Below are 18,625 nucleotides of genomic sequence, written 5' to 3'. Positions count from 1 at the left end.
AATTCCCTACTGAAAAACTAATTGCGTGACTAATCGCATAATTCATTTAAAATTAATTTTTTAGTAACATAAAACTGTTTAAATTGCAAACTGATCAAGCGGGGTGGCAAATTTAGATGTGGTAAATCCGTATAGTAAAACCTATACTGGCCACCCTGCAAACTAATTTTGCATTTCAAACGATTTTATTTTATTTGAAAATTGGTTTTAGATGAATCGCGCGATCCATCCCGCGTGTGACTAATCGCGTCGTAAAAAGTTCGATAAATTAACGCGATTAATCGCGCGATTATTCCCGCGATTAATTAGGCGAATAATCGCGCGTTTTTTTTCAGTAGGGCCGCAGTAAAAAGATAGGTAATTATATTCTCTTTAAGGTATATAGCAGACAATTTACTTAAATAAGCTTTGTAATAACTTTATTAGAAAAAACTCAAATCGGAAAAATAAAAAATCTATAAAAGAAACGCGTTGACAAAATGTAAAAACTGTTGCTAACTAAATTAGCAGTTTGCTTTCTCAATGATTATAAAATGTAGATAATCGTTAATTATAAAAAATCAAAACAAGTCAGTCATTTGACTCCGAAATTTAATCAGTTCTAAGTTGAGACATGGTCAAATAGCATGCAAAATTTTAGCTTATTATATCAATGCGTTCCAGAGTTATAATGAGGACAAAATTCAGTAAACGGATATGTACATACATATGTATATACATACATACATTTTTTTCGGACTCAGGAACCTTAAAAATATCAAAATTTATCAAAATATTTGATTCTATAGTTGGCACTGTTACAAAGCTTTCGAGAAAGAAAAACGGACTATTTTTCTATTATGCTACAGTAAAAACAAAGAAAATAAGACTCGATGAATTAAAATCTACTGATGAGTAGAAGCTGAGATATAGGCTTCTACGAACGAACATGCACATCGTCACATACATACATCTGTCTGAACGGACACATTACGAAAACACTACTTTTAGACTTGAATCGTAACACACTTCCTAAATGTGTTTACACAAACTCTAAAAATTACTATTACTACATGGCTTCCATAGGTAGGAAGCAGAATAAATAAACATGCATTACCCGCATGTAGTCTCTTACTTATCTCGACTTAAAAAAAATACCATTATCACAGACGCACACGCGTGCTGCAAGAAGAGTCCGCACAGCCGTACGACGATGCATAGCATGCACTTGCATCGTAGACGTTAGCTTAATAGTTAGAGCTCTTGCTTGTTAATCTCGGGGTTTGCGGTTCAATGCCGCGTTTACTCTTTTTCGCTTTCCGACTTGTCTCCACTCCGTAGGTTACACTGCTATGCAATATTTATTAAATATTTTGAAATATTACTGAGAAAATGTATTATAACCTCATAATTTTACATTTCAAAAAATTGTTTTATGAATATTGTAAAATAATGATAATAATATGACTTGGAAAGATGATAAAAATGTATCAAAATATTTTATCAATATATTTTGCTTCTGCCGAATGAAAAAGGTATCCGCATAATATTTATAAAATATTTTAAAATCTTGAAAAGAAAATGTATTAAATCTGTAATTTAATATTGATTTGGGGTTAGGAGAAAAATTTTGAAAAATAAAGATTTAAAAGGAGAACATTTTGAATTGATTATAACGAAAGGTAAAATTTTGAGTTTCTAAGGTGTAATTGTGAAAATCTAAATTTGGGAATCATAAAAATATCCCTTGCGCAATATTTTGACCACAAATATGACCTTTTGCAATATTTTAATTCAACATTTGTATTATTTTTGTTACGTTCACATTTATCAATTATAACACTACAAGTTGTTTAACCTAGAAAACCTAGAAAACCAGGCTCAACAAGTTGTTTTGACAAATTCCGTTTGCATCACTATATTTTCAATGCACTCATTCAAACTTTATTGTATACTACATAATTGAATCGAATCAATAATTTTATTTATTCTAGAAAGCTACAGTCTCTTTCATTATTGCTTTGTCACACTCATATTTTAACAAGCATCTCATCTAATTGTAACCTTAAAATAATAAATATTCTCTTCCCTTCAACAATTATGGTTTTTGCATAAATCTTTAGGAACTACTTCTCCATAGTGCGTACAACGACTGTAATAATTTCATGCATTGATCTTAATCAATATTGCTACGAGACTTTGACATAAATAAAGTGAATAAAGCTTCATGCCACCCTTATATTATTAAACATAAAAGTACTGATTATTTTTTTACTTCATCCTACTATCCTGCTCTGTACCACAATGTACCCAAATTAAATAATCGAGATTATTAAACAATCTTTTTATAATAAATAATATCCATATTTTGATTAACTCAATTGTAGTCATAATAATTTATTTACTTAATATATAAGTAATATTCTTTATTCACGGGAATTTGAACTTGATACATTACAATTAAATATTTATGTTATTCAGGTTAAATATAGAAAACGTGCGATGTTTTTTACAATATCATCTTTACCACAATTTAGAGTTTGCCACTTGATTCTTTGTGTCATTTCGAGCAAAAAATATCTCTATCACTTTTAGTCTAGAGTCAATATATTTTTAAAAAACACCCATTATGTGGATGCATAAATAATTTTAAAAATTATTTTTCTCGAAATCTATTGACTTTAGTGTTAAAGTGATAGATATTTTTTGCTCGAAATGACACAAAGAATCAATTAGCACACTTTGAATTGTAATAAAGATGATATTGTAAAAAAATTCATGTATAGGCGATTGGCAGCCATTTTCAACTTTTTCAATTTAAGGGATGAATAAATTATGGAAGCAACAGAGTATTTGTGGTATTTACATTTAAAAGTGCCTCTATCATGTTTTTGATAGAGATCATAGTTTGTGAGAAAAATGACTTTTTCAGATATTCATTTTTTACAATACGTTCCCTAATGAAAATATCTGTCTGGATATCCACGTAGATTATCCGCGGAGATATCCATGTGGAATCCATGTGGAATCCATGTCAATCCATGTAGATATCCACATAGATAATTCGGCCAGATATTTTCATCAGGAATAACAGTAGGTATTAGGTGCGGGAAAATGGCATACCAAACTATGACTTCAAACATTTATCATAATAAGTAGGGTACATAAATGATAAATAATTTTCTTCCTTAATTGAAAATTCGAGAGACCAATATTGAAGTAAATAGTGTCACGGGCGCCGCGTCGGCGTCTGCTTCTCAAACTCGCCTTTGTGGCGCTCCCGCGCCACTTGATATAAATTTAACTTTAACCATTCCACGGCCGAGATTAAAGAGTTAAAATCATCCTTGAAAAGTAGTCAAATTAGTGTTTAATGTAGTCAAATAGACGCTTTTTCAGGTAGTATGATGGGTATATCTTATAACCAGTGTTCCTGGCTGAAAATTATCATATGAGAGCTCATATGAGTACTGATATGACAATCATGTGAGTACCTATACGATACGAGTCCTCATACGATACTTTCGACCGAATCCTCATATTAGAATCATATGATAGTCATATGATATATCGTGAATTCTCATAAAAATTGTAATTTAGTAATAATAACTAAAGAATACAAGGGCGTGTAAGTTATAATGACACTAGATTACAACTAAGCATTACTACTAGAATACACTAAGTTACAATTAGTATGCTTAATAAAATAAACTAATTGTAATTGATTAATAATTGTGAGCCAGCAACATGACGGGAGTGCGGATGCCTCCCGATAAGTGTGTCTCAAATTTTGAGTGTCATAGCAATAAAACTTCACCAACATTATTTTGTCAACCACGCTGCTAACGATACAAACCAGTGTAACACCCCGAAGAAAAAAATCAGCCTATATATAGACTTCACTGACTATCCTATTAGGCCTACCTTACCGGCAGTACATCAAGTCTATCGAGAACGTTACAATACTACTAATACACACAACACAACCACAGACAACACAATGAAACAGCCTTCACAAGAACTACCTAAATCTAAACAAGACAATTAGCAACAATAATGATATAATTATGCACTTAAATGTAAGAAGCATGAATGCAAATTTTGATAATGTAAAAATATTTTTTGATAGTCTGATCGTCAAACCATCTATTGTTGTTCTTTCTGAAACTTTTGAGCAGGTTAATCATAATTTTTTTTAACTGATCGGGAGTAACTATGAGTACGAGTCTTACTACAATGATAGTAGGATAAATAGGAATGACGTATTCGTAAATAGAAACTTGGTTCAGAGCACAGAAATTGTTCAACAGGGTAGGATTAAAATTGTAAATACGAAAATTAACTTAAGTAATAATAGCAATATTGAAATCTCATCCATGTGCAGATCTCATGGCATACCTAAGACTGAGTTTATTTTAGATTTAAATAAATATTTGATAACATTAAAAATCATTTAGTAATAGGAGATTTCAATATTGATTTATTGGATTGCGATCATTTGGGCCAAGAATTCCTGTGTAATTTTTTCGATAAAGGATATATTCCTGGATTTGTTGGAATTACAAGGCCACCTGTGGGCATTGCTAAGGGATCCTGCATTGACAATATTTTCATAAAAACTGATAACATACATACAATTACTTATAAACTCAAACTATCAATAACAAACCATTACCCTATATTTATAGCTCTCAATAAAATGAAAATAGTACATAACAAACCAACAATAGTTTTAAATTATAAAAAATTAAAAAATAGTGCTGAAACAAGAAACTGGAATGAAATTATCACAATGCAGGATCCTAATTTAGCAACAGATAAGTTGTTGTCTGAGATTAAACAATGTATCGAGTTATCCAAAATGAATCAAAAAAGGATTAGACAGGTGGGAAGGAAAAATTGGATCACTGATACGATAATTAAATCGTGCGAAACCAAAGAATTTTGGTATAACTTATGGAAGTTGGATATAAATAATGAGCAACTTAAAACTGAATACAAGACCTATTGCAAAATTTTAGAGAAAGTTATCAAAGACGCCAAAATTAGATATCATAAAAAAATGGTCGAAAAAAATGCAAATAACGCCAAAAAACTATGGGAAATTATAAACAATAAACTGGGCAAAAGTCTAATGAAACCATAAGTTGTATAAAGATAAACGATATTAACGTTACAGAGAAAGTTGAGATAGCGAGTAACATGAATAAGTTTTTTTGTGAGATCGACCAAAAATTGAGTAATGGTATCGTGCAACCCAATAATGCTGAAAATAGACTACTGGATAATACAGCTAACTCAATCTTTCTAAAACCCACAAATATAAATGAAGTAAAAAACATAATCAATACATTGAAAATAAAAGCTAAGTCCTTGAAAGTGATTAGTAATTATATTGCGGTACCATTAACGCATATTTTTCATTTGTGCATTGAAAAAGCTATATGGCCCGATGCACTAAAAAAAGCCGAAATCATTCCGATATATAAATCAGGGGAAAACATAACATTACCAATTATAGGCCCATCTCACTTATATCCAATGTTGCTAAAATTTTTGAAAGAACAATCTTTAACAGGCTATATGATTTTATCCAAAAAAATAACATAATATCAAAACACCAATTTGGTTTTATGAAAAATATTGGCTCAAAAAATGCTTTAAACTATATCACACAAATTTTCTACAATAATGTAGATAAAACGATACCAACAATAGTCACTTTTCTCGACTTGGCTAAAGCTTTTGATACAGTTGACCACAAGTTGTTATTAAATAAACTATATTGTATTGGTATTAGAGGTCAGGCATTGGATCTCCTTAGAAGCCATTTGAATAACAGATATCAAACTGTTAAAACTGCTAAAGGAGATTCCACTAGAATCAATTCTATCGTACGCAGATGATACTGCAATTATAGCAACAGGCAATACATGGATAGAGGCGCAAAAAAGTATGAATGAGTTTCTTACTGTGATATACAAATGGTTAGCGGTAAATAAGTTATCTTTGAATGTGGATAAAACAGTTTGTATGACATTTGGAAGCTATTGCGATAGTGTACCGAAACTTATTGATGTAAGAATTCAAAATAGAAAGATAGCTAGAGTTGAGTATTACAAATACTTGGGAATTGTCATTGACTACAATCTGAAATGGGATAAACACATCCAATATATATTAAAAAAGACAAAGTATCTAGTCTATATTTTTCACAAACTATCACACACTATGTCAACAGAAACTTTAAGAATGATATATTATGCTTTCTTCACAGCATAACTAGCTATAGAATAGTAGCCTGGGGTGATGCATATAGAAATAACCGTGATTTATTACAAAGTTTACAGAGAAAAATTCTCAAGATTATCAACAAAAATACTTTTAGTATACAAGATAGTCCATTAAACCTAGAGCAAGTATTTAATTTCGAATCCCTTAAAATCCATTATCAAGATCTCAAAACTCAATTCCAAATGTCTACAAGTATTACTCGAAAGAAAAGTTTAATTATACCTAAGAGCAAAAAACGAGTCAGTGATAAAAACAGTTATAATAATGTTATTATAATTTACAATGCACTACCAAATGAGCTCAAGGAATTAGATATAAGCAAAACCGCGGCAAAACGTAAAATTAAGTATTGGATCAAAACCAACACTTAGTTTTCTAGATAGTTTAAAATTGTTAAATTTGTTAAATTCTAAGAAAAGAAATGTAATGAGTGTTTATTGTTGTTGAAATGATTTTGATAATGTAACTATCTTTAGTCTTAAGTACTAGTTTTAAGTCTTTTATTCTTCTGTTATATATCAAGCTTGTACACAGGTAACTTAGTTTACCTCTACAAGGCTTGCTGGTATGCGTATTCTTAAGGTATACTATGTAAGCTATCATCTTGGTTTAATAAATAAATAAATAAATAAATAAATAAATAATAAATGAAGCATACAAGGACGTATAAGTTATAATGATAATTTGCTTGTACTAAAATGATCGACATCAAAGATCACGATGGCTTAGTAGTAAAACGCTTGCTTCATAATCTTGAGGTTCCGGGTTCAAATCTCCAATAGACCGGAATTTTTTCATTGTAATATTCATGTAAAAATAAATTCTTTAAGCAACTTACAAATTACCAGTATAAAGAAAGACATCTAATAAATATCAGAGAGCGATAGAGTACGTAGTATGATTATTTTTATGAGAATTTGCGATATATCATATAACTATCATATAATTCTAATATGAGAATTTGGTCGAAAGTATCATATGATTATCATATAAGGATTCATTCATGAGAGCTCATATGAACTCTTATATGATAATTTTCAGCGAGGTTGAGATGACTGGTGTAAAAAGCTACCCAGAAAATCGCTAAAAGGTTTAGCATTTATTTTTATTTTACGTACCTGATTTATACTATTAACAGCTGTTTCGTACTCCGCTATGAGGTATATAAACAGTTGCTTGACATTCCAGTTGAATAATGATGTCAGATGTAATCAATGTTAAGAAAAAAATAAACTTATATAACGAATATAACAAATATAAATTATCTACAATATACATCTAAATTTACATAAAGTGACAAATAAAATAAGCGTTTTACTAAAAACTTATTATATATATACATTATATATATATATATATATATATATATATATATATATATATATATATATATATATATATAATCTAAACATATTAACTGATGATTGGATGATCCAAGTCTTTTTCTCAATATTCAGGATACCGTCAGTATAGAAGGGACAAGCTTCAACGCTAATCGGGAAGTCATTGAATGTATCTTCGAGGTTGGCTGAATCTTTTATTGATTTTCTTAGTTGTAGATTAACACGTATGTTTATATTTATGACGCCACATTTGTAGCAGTATGAATTATATTTTACACTTTTTCTAATTTGCAACGAGACACGAGTCGGTCGCATGAGAAAGACTGCGAACGAAGCCACGTACCGAAAAGACAGGTCCGCACGAAGCGAGATGAACACGCGCACACACGGACGAAAAGGCAAGTCCGCATGAGTGCGCACAACGGAAACCCAGCATACACCAACGAGCGACACAGTCGTAGCACACCAGACCACGCGGCAATGAGCACTAAGCGCCGCGAACACATTCACCCGTTAGACACGTATACTGACGCACACATCCACACCACGGGGCTATATAAGGCCGACCGATGAGCGTCGAAGGCAGCTTAGCTCGAGCTTCCGAGCACACGTAGATGTCACTGAAAGTCGCATAACACCGCACCGTAACATTACCATACTGTTAATCCGTACCATTGTAACACAAACTGTAAAGGCGAAACTCTCTAAAACCCGCGTGATTTAAATTGTGTTACAGGAGGGCTCTAACATCAACAACCCACTGTTGTAAATAATAGTTTAAATATAGTATTATGTTTATTAAACACAACGTACTAAGTAATCAATCACCTTTTCTCCTTACGAATCCTAGTTTCCAAATGAAAACCTAGCCGCAGGGGAAACGAGATTGTTACTAATTCGATTTTCCAATTTCGTAATGTCTCAAATACTTTGACTTATGATCCTAGTCCTCTTAGATACTTTCTTAATAAAAACGTCATAATAGCTCCTTATACATTTTTAAAACAAGGAGCCAGTATTAGACGCAACTATAAAGAGGTGATTATCGCATAAATATTTTATTAGATGAGTAATAGGTTTGGATTCGGCATGTTGTTGATAGGGGTGGTAACCCTATAACCTAGTGCAATTTTAATACCAGAATTTTAAATTTTTTGTATTTTTTCTATTAAAGCAGTTTTGAATTGACAGTATGTATAAATAGCAACTATAATCAATAATGGACCAAACGTAACTCATACAAAAAACAACTAGAGTCTCGGGATCCACTCCCCACCAAGCACCACAAAAAAATGGCTGCCAATTCTTTGGCACGTAGCTTCCTTCAACATTATGTATTGCTTAATATCAGACGTTTTTACTTCATATATAATTTTATCAAATTTTTTGTTTGTTTGATGGATAAAATTATTTGGAATCAATTACATATATATATAATTAAATCTCTCCCCCCCCTATCTCTCTCTACCTACCTACGGCTACCTCAGACATACTGCCAAAAGGCAGTACTAGGCCTTTTGGCAGTATGTCTGAGGTAGCCGCGAACGCTAATTGCCATGTACCCGCACGTTGGAGTTAAAATTACTTAACCCACCCGCCACTGTGAGGACGCTAGAGATATAAGCGATGCAGTTATCAATTATGCAAAGTATACAGGGTAAGAAACAAAATTTTGAAGCTTAATATATTTGAAACTAAGTGATATCATAAACAACCCAAAGAAAGGGATCAAGATGCTATATAATACTAACTAAATCCAAAATTTTAAATTGATTATTGCTTTTTTACTCCAGTTATCGCGTCACCTAAAAAAAAAAACGATTCATAGTATACAGGGCGAGTAAAAAAATTTTGAAGCTTAATATCTTTGAAACTAACTGGTTTCGTAAACAACCCAAACATAGAGATCGAAGTGCTATATAATGCTAACTAAATCTAAAATTTGTACTTGATTAATGCCTTTTTACTCCAAAAAAAAAACGACAAACAATAATATAAATTTTCCGCGGTAAAAAGATAGGTGATTTTATTCTCTTTCAGGTACATATTAAGCAATTTACTTTCATCAACTTTTCCAATAACTTTATTAGAAAAAACTGAAAGCTCAAAACTAAAAAATCGATATAAAAAAAACGGGCCCAGAAAATGTAAAAACGGAATATTATCCCGCTATGTACTAGTAAAAACAAAGAAAAAGAGACTTGGTGAATTAAAATCCACTGAGTAGAAGCTGAGCTAGAGGCGATACGAACGAACACACACACACATCCATACGGACATTTTCTAAAAACACTATTTTTCGACTTAAAATGCCTCAAAACATATTTCCTACATATTTTGACACAAACTCTAAAAATTTCTGTTACAAGGCTTCCTTAGGAAGGAAGCAACTTTATACTATTGAGCGCTCTGTTACATTTTAAGGCTAGCTGGTCAACTTAGGATTCGAACGACAATTGGTAATCAAAATAGATTTCTATTAATTTGACAAAATCAGTATATTTTAATATATACTAGCAGGGTCACCTCGCTCCTAACGTCGATCGGTTGATTAGATATATATGGGACGTTTCACGTCAACCGGACCAACAGTGCACCCAAAATTTGGGTTAACCTAACAAGACGTTTGAGGTCTCAAAATGATCGTCTGGTCAAGGGCTTTTGAAAAATCCAATGTGGCGCATAAAATATGGAGCCTGAAACCCACGTTTTCATAGCAAATTCAACAAAAACAATAGTAAAAATGTTCTAATTTGTGAAATATCCCACCAAAAAGCATGTACAACTCATGATAGGACATATTATTGACAATGCTGACGGAATTCCAAAATCAAAAATGGCGGAATCAAAATGGTCGACATTATACCTCCACCAAACCCATTTTACCGCAACAAATGATTTTTGATCAGTTTAAAGTATTGATATGGGGGTTTTCAGGGTCACTGAATCTTATTTTAACCTCGACATTTCAAAATTCGAAATGGTGGATCCAAAATGGCGGACATTATACCACCACCAAATCAATTTTACCGCAACAAATGATTTCAGATCAGTTTAAAGTATTGATATGGGGGTTTTCGGGTTCATTGAATCTTAGCTTGACCTCGAAATTTCAAAATTTAAAATGGTGGATCCAAAATGGTGGACATTATACCGCCACTAAACCAATTTTACCGCAACAAATGATTTTAGATTAATTTAAAGTATCGATATGGGGGTTTGTGAGGTAAATGGTTATAAATGTATAATCGGAATCAGTATTTGTGCACATGAATCTTATATTTTTCCGGTCTATTAGATTTAGAATTATCTGTCTGCGGTTTTAGCACTTACATTTTTCTATTGTTCTGTGTATATGTATATGCCTGCGTGGATGAAAAAAATATATAATTTAGCCAAATGAATCAATCTTTAATGACATTTTGTGCACTCTTATCAATTCTGGCTCCTCGTTCGTTGAGTTTTTACTGGTGCTAAATGGCTTTCGCCGATATAAATTACTCTGTTCCTAGGTTCATTGGCATTTGAGTAATGCATGACTTTCAAAGTTTCATTATTTTCTGGGATAAATCCATGCCCCATTTGTATGTTTGTGACAGGTGGACAGTTTTTAAATCGCTTTGTTAGGAATTGACGAGTTTGTTCGTGATCTTTTTTGGTGTATAAGCTTGTAAGCTCGCTCTTGTAGCTTCTCTCTTTACTATCGCTCCAACTCCATCGCAACTACCTTTTGCGTGTGCTGTTGCAAAACAGTGCCATTCAGCATAAACGCCAAAATCTCTCTTATGACTCATTAAACTACTGATTTGATAACGATTTTTAAAATGCTGTTTAGCACCATCAGTAGCATATATTACCTTTTTTACTGTGGGACAAACCTTGCGAATTTCAGGTATAAGCTTTTGCTGCATTATGTATACTGCAGTGGCATCATGAGTAGTACAGTCGGACATAGATACTGTACTGAAATGCTTTAGCTTGCCTTCATATTTATAATAAACAACAGCAGGAAAAATCGTACTTTGATCAATATTAAAATGAAATGCCTGTGCAGCATCTTGGGCTGTAAAAGCATAGTTCTCAGCAAAATCCAATTGAGCAAGAACCTCTTCATCTGAAAGATTATTTTTCTTCCCAGAAATAAACTTTGATTGTTCCTTAGCGATGAAGTGATGAGGTATCAACTTTTCTAGGCTAGAACATAAAGTTTCAATAAATTCTTGCGATGTTAGGCATTGTTTTATCAAAGTGTATATATCGGTTGATTGCTACGTGCTGAAGATGACGTGATCAATATTGTGCTCATCCATAATGTTCTCAACATAATTAGAAAACTTTTGAATGTCCGGACAAAATTTGCATTCATTCAAATAACAACATGGTTTGGGATCCTCACATAGAACGAAATTCAAACAATCTTTATAATTCTTCAGAATATTGTTTGAGATTTTTTCTATATTTACTGCGTCAATCATCGCCTCGAAATTTTGGTGTATCGTACATACACATACATTGTGTGTACCAGAGGATCCTGCAAAGACACAACATTTTGGTCTCAGTTCCGCAAACTTGGTAAGCCGAATCGGATGTTCAGGAGACTGTTCTTTAAATTGATTATGAAGGTTCTTAATATCAGTAAGTAATAATCTTTTCTGCACTTTTATTTTTTCACCATATAAATAAATACTGACGGTATCTTTTTTATTTGGCATAATTCTGCTGTTAAGATCATTTTCGTAAAAATCTTCAACTTTCTGAGTAGTTTCTGCAGGTAATGTTTTTCCACGTTTTGCAACAGGAGAAACCAAAACTCCATCTGATTCTCTTAACTGTTTAGCTTTACGAGCCATTCTGTGAGACACACCAAATTGGTTCATAATTTTACGTATTGCCCAGTGTTCGGGCAAAATAGTAAGAATACTGACACGTAATGGATTGTTCTCCGGCAGGGATTGGAATTTGTTTTTAAGTCCAGTTAAAATATCTGTAAGATCATCTTGCATAGGTGCATCCGCGTTTGAAATCAAAGGTGAGTCAGTCTCTGATTCAAAATCAACACTCATACTGACGTTTGGAGATGACAAATCATGTAGTTTGTAAAAGGATTTTCTACATGTATCACAAATCAGTGAAGATGTTGGATAATCAGGGTAGACATCTTGAAATTCTTTGGAGATTTTCCTAAGAGATTTGCTGTGTCCTGTATTAATATCAAATGGATTAACGCATCTATCGATACGATATTTTTTGTAGGAGAAGACATTGTTGTAGGATATGAGAAAGCACAACCAAAACAAAAAAAAATGTTAGAAATAACAAAATTACGGCTAGTACAGTTGAACAAGGAGTTGCGATAAAGTAAGACTTACTCAACAACTGCCTTAAAAAGGATGTTGAAGAAGAAGTCGCCAATGTATATATTAATGTACCTATTAACTATCCTAAAAAGGACTGTTGGAGAAAAAGTCGCCTATGAATAAAGCCGCTGATGGACTTGCTCACCAACTATCCTGAAAAAGACTGTTGGAGAAAAAGTCGCTGATGAAGAAAGCATTCCTTGAAGAAAATATTCCTTTCTATGGGTTGCTAAACGTGGGAAGGGGTTGGGGGTGTAGGTAAAAAAGAGGGATGAAATAAATCACTTGAAAGCAATAAATTCCTTTGCCACAAAACAGTTTTATTTGCTGAAGTCTTTGCACAAGTTGTCATTGGACACGAGCCGTGTACTTGCAGCATTAGGCTGTTGGAAGAGGGGCGAGGTACAGCGCTGGACCCGGCCTCCTTATGTGCCCTCCGCGACGCTACTTCACTTGTGGGTAATGCGCAGCCGCCTAGCGGCGCGCCGCGGTACTAGCGCCGCGGTGATAAGCGCTGCAGCGTGCGTGGCGTGTTCGGCGGGTTGCGCGTTAGCAGGGGCTTTTCGTGAGTGAGCCTGCGGGTGGGTTATGTCAAATATCCGCCAGTTTATATTGGCCATATTGAATTTTGAAATTTCGAGGTTAAAATAAGATTCAGCGGCCCCCTAAACTCCCATACCGATACTTTAAACTGATTAAAAATCGTTCATTGCGGTAAAATAGTTTTGGTGGTTGTATAATGTCCGCCATTTTGGAACGGCCATTTTGGATTTAAAAATTTCGAGGTTAAAATAAGATGCAGTGGCCCCAAAAACTCTCATATCGATACTTTAAAGTGATCTAAAATCATTTGTTGCGGTAAAATTGGTTTGGTGGTGGTATATCCGCCATTTTGGATCCACCATTTCGAATTTTGAAATGTCGAGGTTAAAATAAGATTCAGTGACCCTGAAAACCCCCATATCGATTCTTTAAACTAATCAAAAATCATTTGTTGCGGTAAAATGGGTTTGGTGGAGGTATTTTGATTCCGCCATTTTTGATTTTGGAATTCCGTCAGCATTGTCAATAATATCATGAGTTGTACATGCTTTTAGGTGGGATATTTCACAAATTAGAACATTTTTACTATTGTTTTTATTGAATGTGCTACGAAAACGTGGGTTTCAGGCTCTATATTTTATGCGCCACATTGGATTTTTGAAAAGGCCAGAACTTTTTCAAAAGCCCTTGACCAGACGATCATTTTGAGATCTCAAACGTCTTGTTAGGTTAACCCAAATTTTGGGTGCACTGATGGTCCGGTTGACGTGAAACGTCCCATATATATTTATAGCTCTAAAGAAAATCAAAAAGTAATAGGATTATAATAATAACTACAAAAAATTAAAAGGTTACGCTATTAAAAATTTCAATGAATTCAATAACAAAATTGGATGCCATGTTTGATTTCTATTGCGATGAATCAGCAATTATGGAGATTGATTTAGGTAGCATGAGTAAAATATCTGAATTCTGTAATACTAAACATTTCAAATTTTGAAGATTATGTAATGAGAAGTTTTCTAATTGTTTTAATAGAGAAAACGTTGTATTATCTGACAATATCACTTGTTTATTCTTAACATTTAACAGACAATATCACTGTTATTCTTAACGTTTAACAGAATTAGTTTCTGGAAATACTGACGTAAGTAAACACTTTTTAAATAATATTATACAATATAATAATGCACTTGTCTTCGCACGTTTTGGAGCTGGATTTGACGCTCTTTTTGAAAAAGGCCCTCAAGTTATTCAAATAAGGGGTTAAATCTACCAAAATATTTATAACTTACATTCAGACGAAAACGAAGCCAAAAGATATAGGCAACTATACATCATTGATAATGAAATAGCCTTGCAATCACGATTACAAACTAATGTATCATGTTCTTTAATGCTATTAAAGGAATTAGATAATTTTTTTCGACAAGTAAACATGTACGCTAAATCATACAAAATGATGCACGAAGTCAAAATGGAAGAACAAAATTGTTTGAAAAACAACAATGTTTCGTTTAATAGTAAAGAAATGATATTGTATTTAACACACAATTTTAATCATGATAAACGTATATATAACACAGTTAAATGTGATGAAGTAGCTATGGTATTTATAGGTGAAAATGGTCAACCACCAGAAGATCGAGATGTAGATATTCAAAACATAGAGCACCTAATAATGTATTGTACATTAGTAAACATGTAGATCCTATGTCATATCCACTTATTTATCCTAATGGAGGTTTTGGATGGATGCCCCATATGAAACATAAAAGTAACAAAAAGAATATTACAATGGTACAATTGTATTGTCATAAATTTAGCATTAGAAACAATTTTAATCCTTACTTAAATTTAGGAAAATAAACTCAACAATACATTGTTGATGCTTGGATAAAAGTTGAAGGTAGACGATTAATTTTTTAAAATAAAAATCAACACCGATTAAGGATAGATTTATACAAAGGTGTCATAGATCACTTAAAAAATAAAAGTAACGATGACAACGTAAAAATTGGATGAATGGTTATATTACCTTCAACATTTTCAGTAAGTCCACGATCGTTTCAATAAAAACAATATAGCTGATAATCGATTTGTAGTTTCATACAATCCGTATTTATTGTTAAAATTTAATTGTCATATTAATGTTAAAATTTATTGTTATTTAATATTCATATTGTTATAAGGGGCATGATTTTCCATTTATAAAAATGAGTCAAAGGTAATAATGAAAACGAATGTAAATAAGAAGATTTCAACTACAATAAAATAAAACAATATTCAAATTCAATATATGTAAGCCCTCCAGAAGCAATGTATAGTTTACTACAATATGCAATGTACGTTTTATCACACGTAATTTACCGATTAGCTGTACATTTAAAAAATGAACTGTTTGTATTCTTTAAGGAAGGATCAGAAGAAAAGTTGATTAATAAAAACTTAAACACAACTTTGACTGCATAGTTTGAACCAAATGCAAACGATCCGCAAGCTAGACAGTACTTGTATGTTGATATACCATATTTTTACGTTTTCAATGAAAAAACAAAGAAATGGACATAAAGAAAAAGAGTTTGGAAGCCAATAAGAAGTAGAATGTACTTTCTATATCCGAAGGATCTTGAAAGATTTTTTTAGATTATTACATGTAAAGTGGGCTCAATTTTATGAAGAATTAAAAACATCGGAAAATGTTACATACGCAACATTTCATGAAGTAGTAGTAGCTAAAAAATTAATAACCACCGATGAAGAATGGGACAGATTCTTGGAAGAAGCAATCAAGGTTGAATTTCCTAAAGCTCTGTGTAACCTGTTTGGTTATACATGCGTATTTCATAACCCAGTAAATGTTAAAGAATTATTTGAAAAATATGAAGCATATTTTTACAGTCCATTGTTAACTTAAGAAATACGTCAAAATATCTCACTGAAACATATCAATTTTATTTTAAAAGGTCATGGGTATATACTCACTGACTTTAATTTACCTAAATTTAGTGAGGATGTTGAGGAAACCAATTATAAAGAATTTCATGCAACAAATGAATTGAAAAATCATTCATTATACAATATAAACTCTTTAAGGGGGCACACCACCTTTGAAATTAAAATCAAAATTTTTCATTAAAAATTTATATAAATGAAATTAATAATTAATAATATATAAATACTTATATAAATGAACCAAATTTTTATTAGTATTCTTAGACATAATTACCTTTATTTTGATGGTTTTAGACCTTCTATATACCTCTATAATACAATATTCTGGAGTTAGAGCTCATTTGGGCCATTTGTTCCTTTGGAATCTTACGGTAAGTGAATTACTGTGGACTCCCTACTATACGTAGGTATTATAGAGGTATATAGAAGGTCTAAAACCATCAAAATAAAGGTAATTATGTCTAAGAATAGTAATTAAAATTTGGTTCATTTATATAAGTATTTATAAATTTTTAATGAAAAATTTTGATTTGAATTTCAAAGGTGGTGTGCCCCCTTAACGAATAAACAACGTGAAATTTTCGATGCAGTAATAAATAGTGTAATTAATAAAGCTAATCAAGTGAAGCGTTTCTTCATTGAAGGACCTAGAGGCAGTGAAAAAAGCTACTTACTAAATACAATTATCACTCATTTAAATAAAGAAAAAATAAGTGTTTTACCTGTAGCATGGACTTGTATAGGAGCAAATTTATTAATAAATGAAAAGAACTTCACACTAATTTTTAAATCACCATTAAAAATGATGATTCGACGTGCAACATTACTCCCAATTCAATATATGACATCAAAATATGCTTTTCAAGCAGTGGATAAATTATTTAAAGACTTATGTAATAATGACATTGAATTTAGTGGCTAAGTAATGATTGTAGCGGGTGACTTCTGACATACACTACCTGTTGTCAAACATGGGAATCAAACAAACATTATTGACAATTATGTAAAAATAGTCATTTATGGAGTAAATTCCAAATAATGACTTTAAAAGATCAAATAAGAGTTAGTTATTGTGACAAAGAGTTTAAACAATGGCTATTAAAAATTGGAAATGGAAAATATTCCAACAAATTTGAAATGGACAATGATATAACTTTACTTCCAACAGAATTATTATCAACCAGTGATATAATAATGGAAATTTATGGAGTTTGATTCAATAATAATAATGCCAAAAAACTTTGCGAAAGAGTAATTTTAGCGCCAAAAAACAATGATGTACTAAAAATTAAAAGAATTATAAGAGAGTATCTAAGTGTAGATTCACGTGAAGATGATAATAAATAGATGTTACCAATAGAATTTTTAAATTCACTTACGCCAAATGGCCTAGCGCCTCATAAGTTACGTTTAAAAGTAGGTGCTGTAATTATTTTTCTGAGAAATCTAAATTTAAATGTTGGGCTTTGTAATGGTCCTCGATTAATAGTAAGGACAATGATGCAATTCTGTATACAGGCAGATATAATTAGCGGTAAACAATTTGGTAAAGTTATTTTAATACCACGGATTGATTTGACTTCTTCAAAAAAAGAAATTCCTTTTGACATGACAAGACGACAGTTTGCAGTACGATTGGGATATGTCATGACAATCAACAAATCACGAGGCTAAACATTTAACAAAGTTGGTGCCTATTTACCAAATCCAGTTTTCAGCAATAGTCAATTATATGTAGCATTATCCAGGGTGACGTTAAAAAATTTAACAATTGTATTTTCAAAAAATTCAAGTTTCAAGCATAAAAGTAAAAATAATGATGATTTAAATAAGATATATACGAAATTACCTACACCATAAAATATTAAATTAATAATAAACTAATAAAATATGTCAGTTATTGAGAAAAAATGTGAATGGATTCACAGCACACAAATACTTTAAGTATACTTTAAGTATACTTTAATGTAATAGTAAGTACATATACAGGGTGAGTCATTTTAATCTTTAATCTCAATTATCTCGTTGGCAAAGCATGCCAGCGAAAAAAGTTTCGGGTAAAAGTTTTAGGATTTTTCCCTGGCTATCTGATGATGACCTTGACAATGTCATTGAGCGTGACCTTCAAGGTCATTTGAAGGTCAAGTCGATTTT

The 18,625-nt window shown here is 31.9% G+C and overlaps 1 protein-coding gene across 1 annotated transcript in view; it reads right to left on the bottom strand.

Annotated features, from left to right (window-relative positions):
• LOC116417005 (signal peptidase complex subunit 3) overlaps positions 1–18,625 on the bottom strand; it is a 95,503-nt gene that overhangs the window by 36,780 nt on the left and 40,098 nt on the right. The window contains exon 4 of the mRNA XM_031928016.1: positions 7,392–7,480. Within this exon, the coding sequence (XP_031783876.1) occupies positions 7,392–7,480 (89 nt within the window). The remainder of the gene's footprint in view (positions 1–7,391; positions 7,481–18,625) is intronic.

Source organism: Nasonia vitripennis (genome assembly GCF_009193385.2).
Source record: "Nasonia vitripennis strain AsymCx chromosome 3 unlocalized genomic scaffold, Nvit_psr_1.1 chr3_random0014, whole genome shotgun sequence".
Classification (NCBI taxonomy): domain Eukaryota; kingdom Metazoa; phylum Arthropoda; class Insecta; order Hymenoptera; family Pteromalidae; genus Nasonia; species Nasonia vitripennis.
Note: the sequence above shows the minus strand (reverse complement) of the source record. Positions and strands in the feature narration are given on the sequence as shown.